The 19,109-nt window shown below is 43.6% G+C and overlaps 1 protein-coding gene across 3 annotated transcripts in view; it reads left to right on the top strand.

Annotated features, from left to right (window-relative positions):
• MBOAT1 (membrane bound glycerophospholipid O-acyltransferase 1) overlaps positions 1 to 19,109 on the top strand; it is a 122,237-nt gene that overhangs the window by 61,769 nt on the left and 41,359 nt on the right. For all 3 annotated transcript variants that reach the window (XM_025890839.2, XM_073877628.1, XM_025890840.2), the window contains one exon: positions 3,259 to 3,354. In XM_025890839.2, coding sequence (XP_025746624.1) covers positions 3,259 to 3,354 — 96 coding nt within the window. The remainder of the gene's footprint in view (positions 1 to 3,258; positions 3,355 to 19,109) is intronic.

The raw sequence follows: 19,109 nt of genomic DNA, 5'->3' as shown, positions 1-19,109 counted from the left end.
GGGAAGCTGAGGGGAAGGTCAGTCTTTGCTGCTCTGGGGAGTTAACCCATTTCTGGACACATGGTTGTCTTTGTCTAGAGAACTCTTGGGGCACCAGGCTCTGTTTCCTTCCCAAGCCACTCTGGGACAGAAAACATGGGTGTTAATTTATTATGTCTGAACCAACTGGAGCAGAATATAGTTTGTATCTCCTCAGACTGACAGCTTCGTTTCGGAATGTGGTAACGCAGTGACCAGTTGGGGGGCGGGGTACCTGCTTTGCGCCAAGTGCTAAGCCAAGCTCTTTTAAATAGTTTTCATGGTTTTTAATATAGAAAGTCTTATTTAGTGTATCATTTGATATACTTAATATTTCGTGTCATTATTGCAAATATATTCTTTCTAGGACAATTCTATGGGATTCAGATTTTTTTTCTCTGCCAAGGCGGGGAAATAAAAGTTCAGAGAAGTAAATAGGTATACAGATCCATGAATTTGCACAAACTGAATACATCCATGTTACCACCACCTAGATCAGTAGGGGAATATTATCATCACTCTGCCCCAATCTCTACCACAGCCCTCCTTCTTAAAATAACTACTCTCTTGACTTCTCACAGGAGTTTTGCCATTGCTGGGATTTGAAATCATGTTGGTCTCGCTCCAGGATATGTACTCTGTCTACCACTCCTGGATTCCTTAGATTTTTTTTCGTTTGTCTAGAGCATGAATACATTGCCCTGTTGTATTGGGACATAGTACTTGGCGCCATCCTTAATAAGTAGCTCTTATTATAACAAGTGAGTGGAACTTGCTTTTCTCTCTGGGTGGAGGGGCAGGGGTAGGTATGGGTCTAGCTCCTGTTGAGGAGAAAGAGGAAGCAGGCATGGCTGCATTCAAAAGGGCCCTGGGAGAATTTGTCTTTTGAGTTTGTTTTGTGATTTTTTTTGCCTTGACCCTCACAAACTGGCCAGAGAAAGAAACAGAGCCTGGACACGGAAAGGCCTAACTAACTCCATTCTGCTTCTGCTCAGTCTTCAGAAAGTCGCTTTCTCTTAGTCACTTGCTTTGTTCACCATCTTCCTATTTTGGAAAGGGTTAAGGATGAACCCGAGGCTGGGAAAGTCTTTTTTTGGTTGTAACATCTTTGTTTGTAAATAGCAGTAAAGAGAACATAAAGACATGTAGTGCTTGAGAGTTTTCACAACTCTTTCACACTCACTGTCTGGTTCTCCCTTGCCACCAAATGAGTTTTTATTATTCCTACTTCACTATTCCGTAGGTTTAGTCTTCATGAGTTATTTTAATGTGAATTTGTCAAGTTCAGTATAATGTAATACGATAAAATACATCTTCCCTGTTTTATGACCCATGTTTAAATGCTATACCTTCTGCATTTATGTCTGTCTCTGAGAGGCTCCTGAGCCATTTAAAATGTCAAATGTACTCCTTTCAGTTCATTTCAACTAACAGTATCTGAAGCCCTTCCATGGTCAAGGGTGCGGATGCCCAAGGTCACCGTGAGTTGGCGTGACAGACACATGCATATCATTTCAGCGTTATAATTGTGTGTGTTGGCATGCAGAGCTCAAGAAATACTGGCAGTGTGGCAAGGAATTGTGTTGGAGGAGGGGTGGGGTAGGTGGGGGAGCCTGAGCCAGGGGACTGACTGGGAGCTGAGCCTTACCTGGTGCTTAGGCAGTTCGCAGGTGGACGAGAGGCTGGAGAAAGGGGGCTGCAGGCAGGGGAAGGGCTGTGTGGAAGATATTTGGCCTGAAAATGGAAGCTGTAATTGTGGAGAGTGAGCAGCTGGTGTAGTTTGAACATAAGGTGGACCAGGAGCGTGGCTGGAGAGGAGTCCAGAAGGGAAAGCTAGAGCTCAGTGCATGAAGCACATCACATGTTGCGTTCAGGAGTTTTGATGTGACTGGACAGTGGGACCCATTGGAGGCTTTTAAGCCAGACAACATTTATTTAGTTACTGGTTCGCACAGCATGCAGTTGTCTGCTCTTGTGAATGAAACACATAAGACATTCTTGGCCTTCATGGGGCTCTTGGTCTAGTAGGGGAGACAATGGTGAATTAGATTATCACTGTTAAAAAGAAAACCATAGACCCACAATGGAGTCACTTGGGCCAACTCACCAACCTGGCTGCAGTTTTCAACCTCTCCCAGAAATGTAAGTCCTCCTTGGTCAGCTAGGAATTTTCTGGTCAGCACCAAGGAGGATCTGTCACATGGCCCTCTCCATCCCCCAAAGGGAAGATGAGGTCATCCCGCATGGTAAGACGCTTCCCTCTAAGGGAAAGTGGCCTTGCTTGAAACAATCCCTTCTTCTCTTTTCCTAGTCACTTCCTTATTCCCCCTTCTGCCTGTAAAAACCTTCCATTTTGTACCACTCCTTGGAGCTCCCCTCTCCTTGCTAGATGGAATGCTGCTGCCAGAGCCACACATCACTTAAACGAAGATAATTAGATCTTCAGCATTTACTCAGTTGAGTTTTTGTCCTTTCACGTCACAGATGTAGAATTGCAAATTGATGAGTGTTCTGAATGGTGCGCGTGTGCGTGTGCATGTGTGCATGAGCGTGCGTGTGTGGGTTTTGCCGGTTTATCCCATGAGGTCAGGGCCTGTCTCAGTAGGAAGCCATGGAGCGATCCGTAGTATGTGGTAACTGAAGCCTCAGGCTTGGGCGGGTAGGGTCCCGAGCAGAGCCCCTGGGAACGCTAACACCTAAGGAGTAAGTGGAGTAAGATAAGCTGAGTAAGAGCCGTGGAAGAATTAACCAGAGAGGTGGGAAGCAAACACGAAGAATAGAAGCCGAGAGAACATAGCGTTTGAGGAAGGGAGTGGTCGGCAGGGTAACGCTGGCCTGTATTTTACAAAGATCTGGTATAAGCGCAGGGCTTTGGGAAGAGGAAAATCTGAGAGCAAGACCTTCCGGGTCAGTGGTTCCCAGCTCTGGCTGCACAATGGACTTAACACCTGCTGGGGGTATCCTGTACCAATTAAGCCCGAATATCAGGGGTGAGGCCCAGGTGTCTGCAGTTTGTAAAGCTCCCTGGATGACTCCACTGTGCTGTCCCCATGACAAAAGATGAAAGGTTCCAGGCAATGAGTGCAAAAGTGAGGGGGAGCGCGCGGACTGTGTTGCAGAGAGAGCAGAGGGGACTTTGCGATGGATTGCTTGGGGGGGGGGTGAGGGAGAGGAAAAGGAGAAAATTGATTGTGTTATCGCCCTGTGTAATCATCTGATCCTCGCTGTTTCTCGTTTCAGATACTCCTTTTTTGTAGCAATGGGATACCTTACAATATGCCACATCAGCCGCATATACATCTTCCACTATGGAATCCTCACTACGGATTTCTCTGGGTGAGTATCTTAATTTGGGTGGCTTGGGGGCGCTTTGACCGCAGGCTTTGACTCAGTCTCTTGGGGTCTGTGAAGATGAAGCCTGCACAGGAGACTCCTTGGCGGTAGGTTAAATCAGTTGGTAAGACCGTGCTGGAATGAGGTTGGGGTTGAAGATTTGATGAACTCTGCCATGTTGTAAGGTAGGGGGTTGCAAACAAGGGCCCGTGTGCTCTCTCTCTCCTGCCGCCTCGTTCTGTAGAGTTACCCTGGAACACAACCAGGTACCGACTTATTTATGTGTTGTCTCTGGCTACTCTTACAGTTGTGTGGTTGTGACATATGACCCACACAGCCTAAAATCTTCACGCTTTTGCTCTTTACAGAAAAAGCTTTCCAACCCCTATTCTGAGACTCTTAACACAGGGTCGGTATTTTATCTCATACTAATTTTTAATAATAGAGAAATTCTTCCATACTAGTTGAGAAGCAGACCCCCTTGGGTGGCCCCTGCCTGCCCTGGCCCCTCCCCCAGATTACCTAGACTTCTAGCAACTAGAAGGTAATACCCAGCGCAGCAGGGGTCTCCATACTAGTTGTAAAAATGTTGTCTGTCACCGGGGCCTTAACCTAGTGGGCCACCCCTCTCCTCAGGATCACCTGGTGAAGACCGTGGACAGAGCAGTGAAAATTTTGTATTCTGTTGATGTTTGTTTGGGAAGAGCTTTTTATGAATCTTGAGGAACGGACGCTAAGGCAGTGATTCCTCATAACACATTATAGTAGCCTTGTTACTTCTCTGGGAGCTCGGGTCTGTTCTCTGCGGCTGTCTGAGGTCAGGGAGAGCCCGCCTTCTCCCCCGTAGGTTGGATTGCACTTGATTCCATGAGTTCTTGGAGAACAAGTAATGACATAAAAGGGTTGCAACTCAGGGCTCATTTCCCACCACGAAGAGGCTTAGGAAGGCAGAGGTGTTTGCTTTGAGGCACAAAGACGGTTTGTTGTCCTCAAGTTTCTGTGTCTGTGGTTTGCTCCTTCACACATCCGTTCTTCCTACCCTCAGGCTCTTGGATTTTCCGTCTCTCTTTGACTTGTCTGTCTCCGTTCTGCATTCCCCTCCCCACAGGTTGTGGAGCACAGTCGTTCAGTTTTTCTGAAACAAATTCACAAACTTTCTAATCGTTACTTTCTAATGATGTGTGTGGGGAAATAGGGGGCAACGAAGATAACCATATAGCCAGGAAGTTATAGCATTAAAAATCATTTTTATTTTTTATTTTTTTAAAGATTTTATTTATTTATTTGAGAGAGAATGAGAGAGAGAGAGCACGAGAGGGAAGAGGGTCAGAGGGAGAAGCAGACTCCCCGCCGAGCAGGGAGCCCGATGCGGGACTCGATCCCGGGACTCCAGGATCATGACCTGAGCCGAAGGCAGTCGCTTAACCAACTGAGCCACCCAGGCGCCCTAAAAATCATTTTTAAATAGTGATCATAACTCTCCCTAGTGTTTAATGAACAAACTTCATTTTTTGGTTTCACCCCCAAAACTGTACCCCACCCCTCCCCGCCCAGACACACACACACACACACACACACACACACACACACACACACACACACACACACACACACACACTCAGAAGAGCTCCTGGCACTTACTAGGTGTTCAATGAATGAATCAGTGACCTACTGTAGTTATTTTGTCAGTTCTGTTTTCAGTGCTTCTGGGAGCCTCAGTTAAAGAGCCCCTCCGGCCATATTTTGGGTTGGGATGGGGAATGAAAAGCTTTCACTTCAGCCCAAAGTAGGTTATTACCGGTTTCTCATCTGTATCATCTTTTCTTTTGGGGGGCACAAAACACATACTCATGCATTGATTTCTGCCGGAGTTTTTGAGTCCCCAGTATGCTAGGCACAGGGCCAGGTGTGGGGCAGGAGGAAAGGTCTTTTAGGCGGAGGGAACAACTGCACGAGAACACGGCATTGTGACAGGTGTCTGCGGAGGGCCCGGAAACCTGCTTCCCTCTCCCTTACTGCCCTCGTCCCTTTGTCACTGGGTCCTCTCAGGTGGGCAGCCTGGCTGTCACTAGGTTCTGTCCACTCCTCTGCGCATCCACGGCCACCACTTGGGACCACCACATGTCTGGCTGTCTGTTTTTCTGCCCCGCCCCTTGTCCGGTCTGTGCTCTCTACCACCCAGAACGAGGCTCTAAAATATCCAAAGCAGTGGCGCCTGGGTGGCTCAGTTGGTTAAGCATCTGCCTTCAGCTCAAGTCATGATCCCAGGGTCCTGGGATCAAGTCCCACCTCAGGCTCCCTGCTCAGCGGGGAGCCTGCTTCTCCCTCTGCCTGCTGCCCCCCCTGCTTGTGCTCTCTCTCTCTCTTTCTCTCTGACAAATAAATAAATAAAATCTTAAACAAATATATCAAAGCAGGTGATGCTCCGGACTGGATTCTTCTGCAGTCTACTCCAGCCATGCACTGAGCATGGCAGCATTGCAGAAAAGCTTCTGGTCTGCGCACACGCTAGGTTAGGTTCACGTCTCTGTGCCTCTCCCTTGCTCATTCCCCTACTTAGAAAGCCCTTTTTCGACCTTGTCTGTGTGGAAATCTCTGACTTCACTTTCTACACCCCGGCTCAAAATCACTTTGCAAAGCTTTCCCTGATTGCCACCCCCTCCCTCCCCTGTCTCCGGTCCCCTTCCTCCTGTTGGTCACTGCATTTTGGAGCCTGCCTAGGAGGAGGGGTCTCAGCCAGCTTTCACTGGCTGGTGCGGCCCATCCCCTGTGAATCCTACTACCTGAGATCCTGGTGCACGGTGTTTGGAGTCAGCGGGCGAAGGTGCTTCTGCTCTCGCCAGCTGATCTGTATGCTTGTCTAGTGTCCTGGGTGTTTTATTCCTAAACTTGCTTATTCCTGTTTGTACTTACATAGAAACTGATTATATATGGACGTGAAAGGAGAGAGAGTGGTTTCTCTCAATCTCGGTTGTGTCCTTTGGAAAGAGACCAAGGCAAGTTCAGTCTGTTACAGGTAATGCGTGATGAAGGTGAAGTGGGTGGGAGGCTGGAGGGGTAGGGGTGTGCACCAGAGCCGGGCAGGTTTCTGCATTCAGGTCACCGCAGTGTGGGCATCTTGACTTTCTTTTACCTTTGCGGTCTACGTTAGAGGAAATGACCCTGGAGGTAGCAGACAGGGCTTATGGAAGAAAGATGCTGTCACTCAGCAGATCCATGCTCCAAAGGGCTTTGGTGCTGAATCAAAAGGTTCATTCATGCATCACTCAGCAGATGCTGACTGAGATCCCCAAACCCGCTAGGCCAGGTTACAGGACACAGGGTTGAGCAAACGCTGTGGAATGAATGCACTTACAGCTACCGACTGCAAGTCTGAATGGGAAGTTCACCTGTGATTGCATCATTGTGTACTGGGTTGATTCATGTTCCCCTGAACTCAACCTCAGAACATGTTCTTCTTTGGAAATAGGATCTTTGTAGGTGTAACTAGTTAAGATGAGGACATACTAGATTAGGGTGGGCCCTCCCTTCCTAATGGCTGGTGGCCTCCTTGTAAGGAGGCCATGGGAGACACGGTGCTGGGGACCCATATAGGGAAGGCCACGTGAAGACGTAGGCAGAGGGAAGGGTGATGGTAGCCACAGGCAAGGGAACTCCCAAGGATTGCCAGAAGCCACCAGAAGCTAGAGGAGAGCACAGAACAGGTTCTCCCCCAGCCTCCAGGAGAAACCAACTCTGCCAATGCCTTGATTTCAGACTTCTGGCCTCCAGAAAATAGTGAGGTGATAAGCTTCTGGTTTTAAGCCACCCGATTTGTGGGAATCAGTTATGGCGGCTCTAGGACACCAATACACAGTGTTTTATGAATGCCTACCTCTTGATGGGCTAACAGCTGTCCCCCGCTCCTGATCATGCAGGGTAAGAATGCCTCCAGTGTCCCCAGTTCTCCCCCTTCTTGTCACACCTCCTCTTCCGTCGGTTCTGTCCATAACACCGTAAACTCTTGAGTGATCATTAATTCATTTTTCGTATAACCAGAACTGGCGGAAGTTGCCAGTAGGAAAAAATAAAGGGGATTCTTGGAAAACCGCAGTGTGCTTGTGAAATGTGGTGGATCTGGGGACTTGGACGGCAGGGGACAATGGAAATCCGTCACTGTCAACCTGACTTCCAGTAGCAGCATCAGACACATTTCCTCAAGTGATGTCTGCACTCGGGCATTTTTTAGATCTCCTTGTATTAAGAAGTCTCTTAACATTACACACAAAACCGTAGAATGTTTGGGGGCACCTGGGAGGCTCAGTCAGTTAAGGGTTCGACTCTTGATCTCAGCTCAGGTCATGATCTCAGGGTCATGAGATTGAACCCTGCATTGGGCTCCATGCTCAGCTCAGAATCTGCTTGAGATTCTTTCTCCCGCTCCCTCTGCTCCTCCTCCCCCACTCACACACTTTCTCTAAATAAATACAATCTTAAAAAAAAAAAAAAAAACCACATAGAATATTTGAACTGGAAAGGACACTGTGGGAAAAGCTACAAAGAAGGTGTGTCTATTACACTGTGGGAAAAGCTACAAAGAAGGTGTCTCTTACAGGTCTCGGTCTCATGAGACTTAACTTCTCAGTGCCTGTGCTATTCGGTTCTTGGGCGTGTGTTGTTGTGTGTGTGGTTTTTTTTTTTTTTTTTTGTAATTATAGAACATTATTAAGCAGCATTATCTTTTCCCTCCCACCATAAATGCATAAATGCCTCCCTGACATACATCCGTCTTCTTGGAGAAACAAACGGAGAGGTACATACCAACCTGAAAATGACAAGATGTTTTAAATCTCAAATTTTCAGTTAGAGATTCTTGACCAACGTCTATTTTAATGATGAGCCTGCAAGCAAACACCAGTTCCCCTTCAGAATGGAATTCATTTCACATGGCCATTTATTTCAGTTTTAAAATCTTATTTTGGGGAGGAATAAAGTAGTGTTTTGAAGCTGAATTCTGGTGTTTTAAAGCAGCCTGATGAGAGAGCTATTCTCTTTGGAGCATGCATCCAAGTCTAAGTGCTTAGCATACTCTATTACGTCTTTAGAATAAGAGCCCAGACAGGAATTGAATGGGATGAGATGAGATCAGTGTTTATGTCAAACAACATATATATGTTTTTAATTTGGGGGAACCCATAAACTCGTGCTTTAGATGATTCTGGGGCTTGAAATTTTATTTATCATTCTGAAAGTAATCAAGTTTTCATGGGCTGGACTGGCATTAATAGCGAGGATAACACACAAGATACAGTTTTATTATTGCTGCTAATACAGTTTATATCAATACATGCAGTGGCAGATGTCCTTTGTGTTTTCTCTGTGAATGTGGGCTATTAAAAATACCAGAACATTTACTGTTCTCCTGGGGGAAGCTCAACAATTCCTTGTAATAAAGCTGGTACTTGATTTCCTCTTAAGTTTGTGATAGTGAACGGATTCTTCTTTTTTACTCACAGAAGGGTACAAATTGAGTTTTCTGAGGAAGCAGCAAGAAGAACCTTTATTTCCTCTTTGCAGGCTAGGCCAGATTCAGGCAGATAATTGCTCTCCTATCACGGTGGCAATTTGAGTTGCCCGTGTGTTTTCGAAAACAGTCTGAAATGAGAACTCTTAAACACTGACAGTGGGAGTATAAATTGGTACAACCCTTCTGGAAGGCAACTTAGCCATAAAATTTCAAGCAAGGACTTTTTTCTTTTAAAAAATCATATTCTAGGGGCGCCTGGGTGCCTTAGTCAGCTAAGTGTCTGACTCTTGATGTCGACTCAGGTCATGATCTCAGGATCGTGGGATCAAGCCCTGCTTCGGGTTCTGTGCTCTGCGGGAGGCTGCTGGAGATTCTCTCTGTCCCTCCCCCAACTTGTGCGTACGCTCACTCTCTCTCAAATAAAAATCTTTACAAAATCATATTCTATGATAGGATAAATTCCTAGGAATTGAATTACCTTGAGGAAGTCAAATTTATTCATATGTGTGTTCAATTGTTGTCAACGAGTAGTGAAAAACCCAGAAGCATCCTAAATGGTTCTTTGGGGGGTGGGAGGGTCTTTATTGGTGATTTTAATAATTTTTTTAATATGATTATAATGAGAAATCCTAAATATTATTGAAATATATTTGCAAGTATATTACGAGTGCGTATTATGGTGAACTATGGCCTCTAGGATTGGGACAATAGCCCTCTGTGTTCCCTGTTACCTTATTGGGACATAATAGAAATATCACTTTCCTACACCCCTTGCTGGTGGAGGTGATTTCATTTGCCTATTTGTCCATGGAAATGTGTTTTCCTCTGTTGGTTTATGACACCCTGACCCCTCGCCCTGACCAACCCTGTAGGTGTGAATAACTGGGTTTGATAATAGGGGCAGAGAAGTGATACTTGCAGAGAGATTTCAGGATTTGCTGATTTCATGTTTCTTCTTCAGGCTTCTGCCAGCTCTTTGATAACTAGCACAGTCACTTGGAATTTAATTCCAAGGACATGAGTTTAAGTTCTACCAAATATATTTGATGGGCTCCTATTAAAATGGAGAACTGGTGATTTTGTTATTGTTGAGTGCCAAAGTATGGAGATGACAGCTTTGAAAAGATTAATGGGAAGGGTAAGAGCCCATTCTCCTCTGATTGACTGACTGCTGGATGGTTCCCAGCAGATACTACGTGAACAGTGAAAAGAGTTGAGAGGAGCTCCTGCTCCCTTCAGTTGTAGTCCTAGGGAGCCTGATGGGAGGATGTATTTTGTTTGCTGTGAGTCCTGGAGTCCTGTATTTTCCTCCTCGATGCTGGCACAGTTGATAGGACTTTGGGAGCATTCCACTAAGGTTGTAATCTCATTACTTCCCTCTTCAGCCATCTAGGGAGCAGTGGGTACCAGCAAGGCAGAAGCTGTAGGGAGGTTAGAAAGTACCGTCTGAGACCCTAGTGTCCTTCAGCTGCTAGGCTGAGGCTACTAGTTGCACCATTCATCTTGAATTTGGTGCCCCCGGTTGTTGTGCAAGATGGCGGTCCCAGCCGATGCCGCTGGAGATTGCAAGTGTGTTGTAGTCCTGTTCTCCCGCCTGTCAAACATAATTGCCTGACTCTTTGTTTTCCTAATGTATTAGTGTTATAAGGGGACTTTTATTATAAAGAAAGAAGTAATAAAAATACAAAGTATAACTTTTTTGGATCTAAAATTACCTGTTGGGGAAAATAAGATCCCTGAATGTCAGATCTGGCTTGATGTTGGCCAGCCGGCTGTGTGATCAGCTGTCTCTTGAACCTCTAATTGAGGACTGCATTAGATCATTGTTCTATCCTAGTTTTACCAGGACAGAGAACATCCAGAGAATAAGGTAAACTAGGGAGGTTTTATTGGAATATTGTTCAAAATTGAGTTTTTGCTTAATGTTTTAAAGACAGGTTATTTTTGGTTGGGAATTGATATGAGAAATAGAACGCGTACCACTTCTGGCAAATTGTCCCGAGTCTTTTGGAAGGCATTGATTTTTCTGTGTGTGTGTGTGTGTGTGTGTGTGTGTGTGTGTGTGTGTTGAGTGTGGCATTTTTCTGTCTTACTTTCTCCCCCAATCACATCTCCATCTGCCCATTTTTCCTTATTCATTTCCCCCTATATTTCTTTATGCAAATTAGAATAATAGTGTTAGGTTTATATGTGTATATATATATATAATAGGTTATATATATATATAAATATATGGAATATATATATACACACACACAACTTTATGTTTTTTGTTTATATATATAAATTTTTTCATCATTTTTAAAATTTGAGCATAATTAACATAGAATGACCTATTAGTTGCAGGTGTACAGTATAGTGATTCAGTACTTCCATTCATCACCTGGTGCTCATCACAGCAAGTGTACTCCTTAAGCCCCATCATCTCTTTTGTCCCTACCCCGTTCCTCCTTCTGGTAACCATCAGTTTGTTCTCTGCACTTAAGAGTCTGTTTTTGGTTTGTCTCTCTCTCTCTTTTTTGTTCATTTGTTTTGTTTCTTAAATTCCAAATAATGTGTGAAATTATATGGTGTCTGTATTTCTCTGACTTATTTCACTTAGCATTATACACTTTAGATCCATCCATGTTGTTGCACGTGGCAAGATTTCATTCTCTTTTATGGCTGAATAACATATCACCTCTTCTTTATTCATTTATCTATCAGTGGACACTTGGGCTGCTTTCATATTTTGGCTATTGTAAATAATTCTGCAATAAACATAGAGGTGCATGTTTCCCTTCAAATTACTGTTTTTGTATTCGTTGGGTAGATACCTAGTAGTGGAGTCACTGGATCATAGGGTAATTCCATTTTTAAGATTCTGAGGACCCTCCGCACCATTTTCCAGGGTGGCTGCACCTATTTGCATTCCCACCAACAGTGCAAGAGGGTTCCTTTTTTTCCACGTTCTCACCAACGCTTGTTTCTTGTGTTTTGGATTTTAGCCATTCTGACAGGTGTGAAGTTATATCATTGTAGTTTTGATTTATATTTCCCTGATGAGTGATGTTGAGCACCTTTTCATGTGTCTATTGGGCATCTGCATGTCCTCTTTGGAGAAATGTCTGTTCGTGTCTTTTGCCCATCTTTTAATTGGATTATTTGTTTTTTTTGGGTGTTGAGTTGTATCAGTTCTTTATATATTTTGGATACTAAGCCTCTATTGGATATGTCATTTGCAAATATTTTCTCCCATTCTGTAGGTTGCCTTTCAGTTTTGTTGATTGTTTCCTTCCCTGGGCAGAAGCTTTTTACTTTGATATAGTTCCAATAATTTTATTTTTGCTTTTGGTTCCCCTGCCTCAGGAGACATATCTAGAAAATGTTGCTACGGCCAGTGTCAGAGACATTTTGCCTGTGCTCTCCTAGGATTTTGATGGTTTCAGGTCTCACATTGGGTCCATTTTGGGTTTATTTTTGTGTCTGTTGTGAGAAAGTGGTCCAGTTTCATTCTTTTGCATGTAGCTTTCCAGTTTTCCCATTGAATATTCTTTCCTCTTTTGTCAAAAGATTAATTGACCATATAATCATGGTTTTGCTTCTGGGCTACTTTGTGTTCTATTGAAATATGTGTCTTTTTGTGGCAGTACCATACTGTTGTGATTATGATTACTACAGCTTTGTAATATAACTTGAAGTCTGGAATTGTGATACCTCTGGCTTTATCACTGCATTTTGCCATTTTAATTTCTTCTGTCTTGGTGTGGACTTCCTTGGGTTGATTTTGGCAGGGGGTGCTCTCTGTGTTTGGATCCAAACCCTGGGTTTGGATTTGTGTTTCCTCTCCCAGATTAGGGAAGTTTTCACCTGTTATTTCTTGAAATAAATTTTTGCCACCTTTCCTCTTTCTTCTTCTGGGACCCCTGTAATGTAAATGTTTCATTTTATGGTGTCACTGAGTTCCTTAATCTCCTCTCATTTTTTGTTAGTCTTTTTTCTTTCTCTGTCCATCTTGATTGCTTTCCATTACTCTGTCATCCCAGTTGCTAATCCATTCTTCTGCTTTCTCTAGTCTACTCTTTGTTCCCTCCTGTATATTTTTAATTTTAGTTATTGAGCTCTTTATCTCTGATTGGTTCATTTTTATGTTTTCTCTCTCTCTTGAATGTCTCACTGAGATCCTCCAGTCTTAAGTCCAGGGAGTATCTTTATGACCATTACTTTAAATGATCTCTCAGGCATATTACTTATCTCTGTTTCATTTAGGTCTCTTGCTCTGGTTTTGTCTTGTTCTTTCATTTGGGACATAGTCCTCTATCTCCTCATTTTATCTAACTCTCTGTGTCTGTTTCTGTATTAGGAAAGTCAGCTATGTCTCCTGCTCTTGAAAGTAGTGGCCTTATGGAGAAGAGGTCCTATAGTGCCCTGTAGTGCAATGCCCCCTGTTCACCAGAACCTGGTGCTTCATGGTTGTTTCCTGTGTGTGTTGAGTGCACCCTACCATTGTGCCTAAGCTGCATTTGCTTTCAGTTCAGTTGGCTGCAATGGTTCTCTTTGCCTGTTGTGGGCAGGATTTGGGTCCTGTGTTGCTAATGGGCCAGTTGGGCTGCCTTGGGCTTGAGTTGGTTCAGACCAGGCATTTTCCAGAGCTGTGGTCACACTGAACTAAAGGGTACCCTTCCTGTTTTGTTCCCTGACAGGCTGTAGTTGGTGGGTGGGGCCTTCGGTCAGACCAGATGTCTGCCCCAGTCCACTGTTGGGACCACAGTCTAACTGGTGTGTGTGTGGTTATTGTCCCCTCTCCCCAAGGCAGGAGTCCCTTGGGAGTGGTGTTGGGCCCTATTGCAGCTGCTTGCACAATGCCATTTTGTGGTGCTGTTCTGAATGGACTCCTGCCAAGGGCAGATCGGATGGGGCCGAAGAGAGGGGATTGTGCAGTGTTAGCAAGCTAGCTGGAGAGTGTTTGAGCTGGTTCCTGTGGGTGCCCTGTTCAGGCAGGGGTGCGGGAGAGAGGAATGGAAGATTTTTCCTTTTGCAGAAGATTCCTAAAGATTCCCTGCTTCTCAAGCACATGTTCTGAGACTTGTAAATAAATCTCCTTCTGTATACCACAGTATATTCCAGGTATTTCTCAGACTGCTGCTTCTGTGCTGTATCTTAGCAGGGCTGTTTGCTATGCTGTCTCTTTAGGGTTCAGGACTTAGTTTCCTATCACCCTCCAGCTGTCTGAGAGCAGAGCCCGCTGATTTTTTAAGGTTCTGGGGGTAAGACCCGCTGGTTGTAAGAACTGGCAAAGTTCAGTCCCTGTGGTTTTCAAAGCCAAATGTGATGGGGGTTCATTTTCCCCGTGCAGGTCCCCAGTGCTTGGGATGCCTGGTGTGGGGTTTGCTCCTGTTCATGCTTGCAGTGTCCCTCCCTCCTACAGACAGTCTCACGAATCAATTTGGTTCCCAACCATCTCCACCCTTCTTACTCTTTTCAATGTGGCCTCCTCTCTATGTTTGGCGGTGGTAAGTCTGTTCTGCCAGTCTTCAGGTGATTTTTTGGGTTATTTACACTGATGTGGCTATTTTCTAGCTGTATGTGTGGGACAAGGTGAGCTTAGGATCCTCCTACTATACCATCTTCCCCAGAAGTTGAGCTGATTATCTTTTTTTTAAAATCATGAAAAAATTTTTTAAGACGAGAAATGGCCCTACCTCAACCATGCTGGACTCAAACCTTGATTTCAGATTGATCACATGGTTCCCATGGATTCAACTGCAGCACCTACTACTAGTGAGTGTGTACAGATCCACAGACAAGGCACACTTCTCAGGGGGTGCAAAATCTGAGTACGACTGAAGTGTTAAGGCCTCATTGTTCTGAGGAAGTTCTTTGGCTACACCAAGGAGCCTTTTGTGTCCTTTATGTACTTGTAGTATGTGCTCATGTGTGCTGGGTTTTGCAGCTTTGAAAAGTAAGCATGAATTCTAATCATAAACCATCAAACACATCTTAGATTATTTTAGGTTTTGACTGAAATACAGCATGGATGGTATTTGAGTTTCATCTTTTAAGTCAGTAGCTTTTTGGATTTGACTCTCATACCTTATAACTTGGGCATTCTAAATTTGGCATCCGATCTACTCATAAGTGTAAGTAAATGATCAATGAAAAAATGTTGAGAGACGAAGTCTTCTGAGCAAAAGCATATGGCACTCCTTCTTTCACCCATAGAAAAATGAGTAGGTAGGAGGATGCTAACTCCATCTCCTCTTGGTGAACCGGTTCTAGTTCTAGTTTGCAGATTTTAGATCTGCTTTTTCACCAGTTATTAGTGTATTGTGGTTATTAATAAACCCATGATCACATGTGTGAGTTGTTCCTTAAGTTGCTTGAAACTTCTTGAGGGCTTAAAACAGAAGCAATATATTGTTGAAAGTAGTCTAGATGACAAGTAATTATATTTGGTCCACAGCTTTTTTTCTCTCCAGAAGGGACATTTTTTCCCGGGGTAATGACAACAATACAGTTTTTACATAGACCCAATAGTGCAGACTTCATATTGAATAATTATTTATTGACCATGATCTAGAAATTCAATATTATGTATTGTATTTGTCCAGGTTCTCTGAGGAGCAGATACCAAGATGGGAACAGAATTAAGAGATTTGTCATGTGAAATGCCTGTGAGGGAAACTGGGGAATCTGGCATAGATTGAAATGCAAGTCTGACCCCTGAGATGAGGGAAGGAAGGAAGACGGCGGTGCAGGTCTAAAACAATTTCGCGTTCAGTGAGAAGTCCTCTAGCAAAACTTGCCCTGGGGAGGAGTACCGCGCTTCCTTTACCCTGCCTGGGTACCTGCCCCACTCTGTCATTGGCTGGAGCAGCTCCAGGGGGCGTGGCCCCAGCCTGAAGTTGGAGATTGAATCTGCAGCAGCTGCGGCTGATCACTGATGCCCCTGCCCCCCAAAGCCCATAGATTTGAGTGACTTTTGCTCATGGCCATTGCATATATAAGACTACTTGCTGCATTTCTGAACATGAGCCTTATTATGGAATACATTAAATGTAATGCCAGATAGAGGAAAACAAATGTTATATTGCTATAGAGAAAGAAATGTAGGCTAATTCTGTAACATTTCCTTTTTTGATATATCTATTTTTTAGACCCTTTAAAAATGAAAAATGAAGTTAGGAATTGAATGGAAAGTAGGAACTTGGTTTGCAAATTGCATGGTCAACAGCATGTGTGCCTCAAACTTTAAAAAATGTTGTACTGGACTTTGTGTAAGGAAAAACGGGGGCTTAGGTCCTATTACTGATTCCTAGGACTTTTGATCTTCCAGGGGGAAAAGGAAAAGATAAAAAGGCTTTGGAAAGAAACTTTTGTGCTTTGAAAGTCATGTTTGGAAACTACCTTGAATGTGACACTTAGAGTGAGCCCCTTTCAAAAAAAACAAAAACCAAAACCATAGCTCTTGGCATCTGTTACGTATTCTGGGTCCAAAGTCTTGTTGAATATCAGGAAGGTGAGATGCAAAATTATATTGGTCTGTAAGACCACATTGTATAGAAAGCTTCAGTGTAGCTCTTATTTATTCTAAGGCCCAAACCTCAGGGCTCTGGGAGAACAGTTATTTTTTTCAATCTACATGAGCACAATCATAATCAGTGTGAGCTATGAGCATGTCTGGCTGTGCTCAAATGACCCCCTGGATGGCCCCCTATTTTGCCACACCTAATTCTCACCAGTCCTGGCAGAGCATGGTAGTCCTCCCCGTCTGCAGTCAGACTCCCTTCCTCTTCTGCTAGCCTCCTATGCGATGTTAGGAATCTCGTTTCAAAAAGTGGCCATTGGGCTTTTGCCGATAAGATACAAGGTTGGGCATAAATGTTTAGATTTCAAAATAGTTTATTATATTGATAGTTTAAAAATGTTACATGGTTATTTTATTTATTTATTTTTTTAAAGATTTTATTTATTTATTTGAAAGAGAGAATGTGCGTGAGCCGGGAGAGGGGCAGGTGGGAGGGAGAGAATCTCAAGCAGAGCCATGCTTGATGTGGAGCCCCTGGCTGGGCTCGATCTCACGACCCTAAAATCATGAGCTGAGTTGAAACCAAGAGTGGGATGCTTGGCCGACTGAGCCACCCAGGTGCCCCGCATGCGTATTATTTTACAGAGATGGAAAATGGGAACTCGAAGGGGAGGAATTAAGGAGGAAAAAGGACTCACAGACAAGAGGCCGAGAGTAGTTGTCACATATCAGACTTGGCCTAAAATGGTCTGTGCCCCTATCCCATCCTCCCATACACTTGGGCTGAGCTCATGGGGAGTGTGGCGTCCCAGGGTCATCCCAGGGGTGCAATCCTTGCCGTCTTTATAAATGAGCCATCAATCCATAGGGTCAGAGACAGCAAATTCAATAGGAAACCTCAACAATATGGATCAGAAAACCAGGCTAGACTAAGAAGCATTGAAGGATGTTATGGTTGAGCAGTAGCGTTTTATCTTGTCTGGTTGGGCAAGAAGGGAGCAATGAAGGGTACTAGATGGGGGTGGATGATTGGAAAAACAGGTGCCATTTATAAAAATTGCAGCTCTGTTGAGATAGAATTCACATATCCTTCAATTCACCTATTTAGAGAATACAGTGCAGTGTTTTGTTTGTTTTTTAAAGATTTTATTTATTTGACAGAGAAAGACACAGCGAGAGAGGGAACACAAGCAGGGGGAGTGGGAGAGGGAGAAGCAGGCTTCCCGCCAGGCAGGGAGCCCGATGCAGGGCTCGATCCCAGGACCCCGGGATCATGAACTGAGCTGAAGGCAGATGCTTAACGACTGAGCCACCCAGGCGCCCCACAATGCAGTGGTTTGGAGCATAGTCACAGAGTGGATTTACAGGTGCAACCATTAGCATAATTAATTCTACATTTTCATCACCCCCCAGCGAAACCTGTATACATTAGCCGTAAGTCCTCATTTCCTCCCAGTTCCTCCAGCCTTAGGCAGCCAGTAATTTACTTTCTCTGTGGATGTGCTTATTCTGCTATTTCATATAAATGGAATCATACAGTACAGGACTTTTGTGTCTGGCTTCCTTCACTTAGCATCATGTTTTCAAGGTCCATTCATATTATACATGGGTCAGTACTTCACTGTATTTTTTGCTGAATATTCTACTTTATAGACATACCACATTTCATTTATTCATTCATCGGTGGGTATTTAGATTATTTTCTTTTGGGCTATTATGAATAATGTTGCTTTAAACAGGTGTGTACAAGTTTTTGTGTAGATATATTTTTATTTCTCATGGCTATACACCTAGGAGTGGAATTGCTTGGTTATACAGTCACTCTGTGTTGAACCTTTTAAGAAACTGCCAGACCTTCTGAAGTGGCTGGACCTTTTAATGTTCCCGCCAGGAATGTATGAGGGTTCCAGTTCTCCACCTTCTGACCAACACTTGTTACCTTTTTGGTTCTAGTCATCCTGGTGCTTGTGAACTGGTGTATGATTTGGTTTGCATTTCTCTGATGGCTGATTATTGTTGAGCATCTTTTCATCTGCTTATTTACCATTTGTATATCTTTTTCAGAGAAATGTCCATTCAGATCCTTTGGCCATTTTTAAATTGGGTTATTATCTTATTCTTATTGTAAGAGTTCTTTATATATTCTAGTACTACGTTGTTTATCAGATGTATGACTTGCACATATATTCACACATTCTGTAAAAGGTCTTTTCACTTTCTTGGTGGTGTGAGTCATTTGAAGCACAGAATTTTAAGTTTCAGTGATAGCCATTTAATCCACATTTTTCTTTTGTGACCTGTGCTTTTGGTGTTACATTTAAGAAACCATTGCCAAATCTAAGGTCATGAAGATTTATACTTGTGTTTTTTTCTAAGAGTTTTTTACTTTTAACTCTTACATTTAGGTCTTTGATACATTTTTAAATTACTTTTGTATTCTTCTTATGTGGCTATCTGGTTGTACCATCACTATTTTAAAAAGCTGTTCTTGCCTCTGTTGAATTACCTTGGCATCCTTGTTGACATGGGTTACACTTTTTTTTTTTTTTTTTTTGCCTCTTTGTTTTGTTTTATTTTTGCAGCAGTCATTGCTTTGGGGCACCCTCTTTTTTTTGATATATTTTTCCATGATTCATTCTTTACATATAACACCAAGTGCTCCATGCAGAACATGCCCTTTTTAATACCCATCACCAGGCTAACCCATCCTCCACCCCCTTCTCCTCTAGAACCCTCAGTTTGTTT

The sequence above is a fragment of the Callorhinus ursinus genome, unplaced genomic scaffold (genome assembly GCF_003265705.2).
Source record: "Callorhinus ursinus isolate GAN/ISIS: 27379988/994484 unplaced genomic scaffold, GSC_fseal_2.0 scaffold26, whole genome shotgun sequence".
NCBI classification, from domain to species: domain Eukaryota; kingdom Metazoa; phylum Chordata; class Mammalia; order Carnivora; family Otariidae; genus Callorhinus; species Callorhinus ursinus.
The sequence above is the reverse complement of the archived record's forward strand: the minus strand, read 5'-3'. Positions and strand labels throughout refer to the sequence as shown.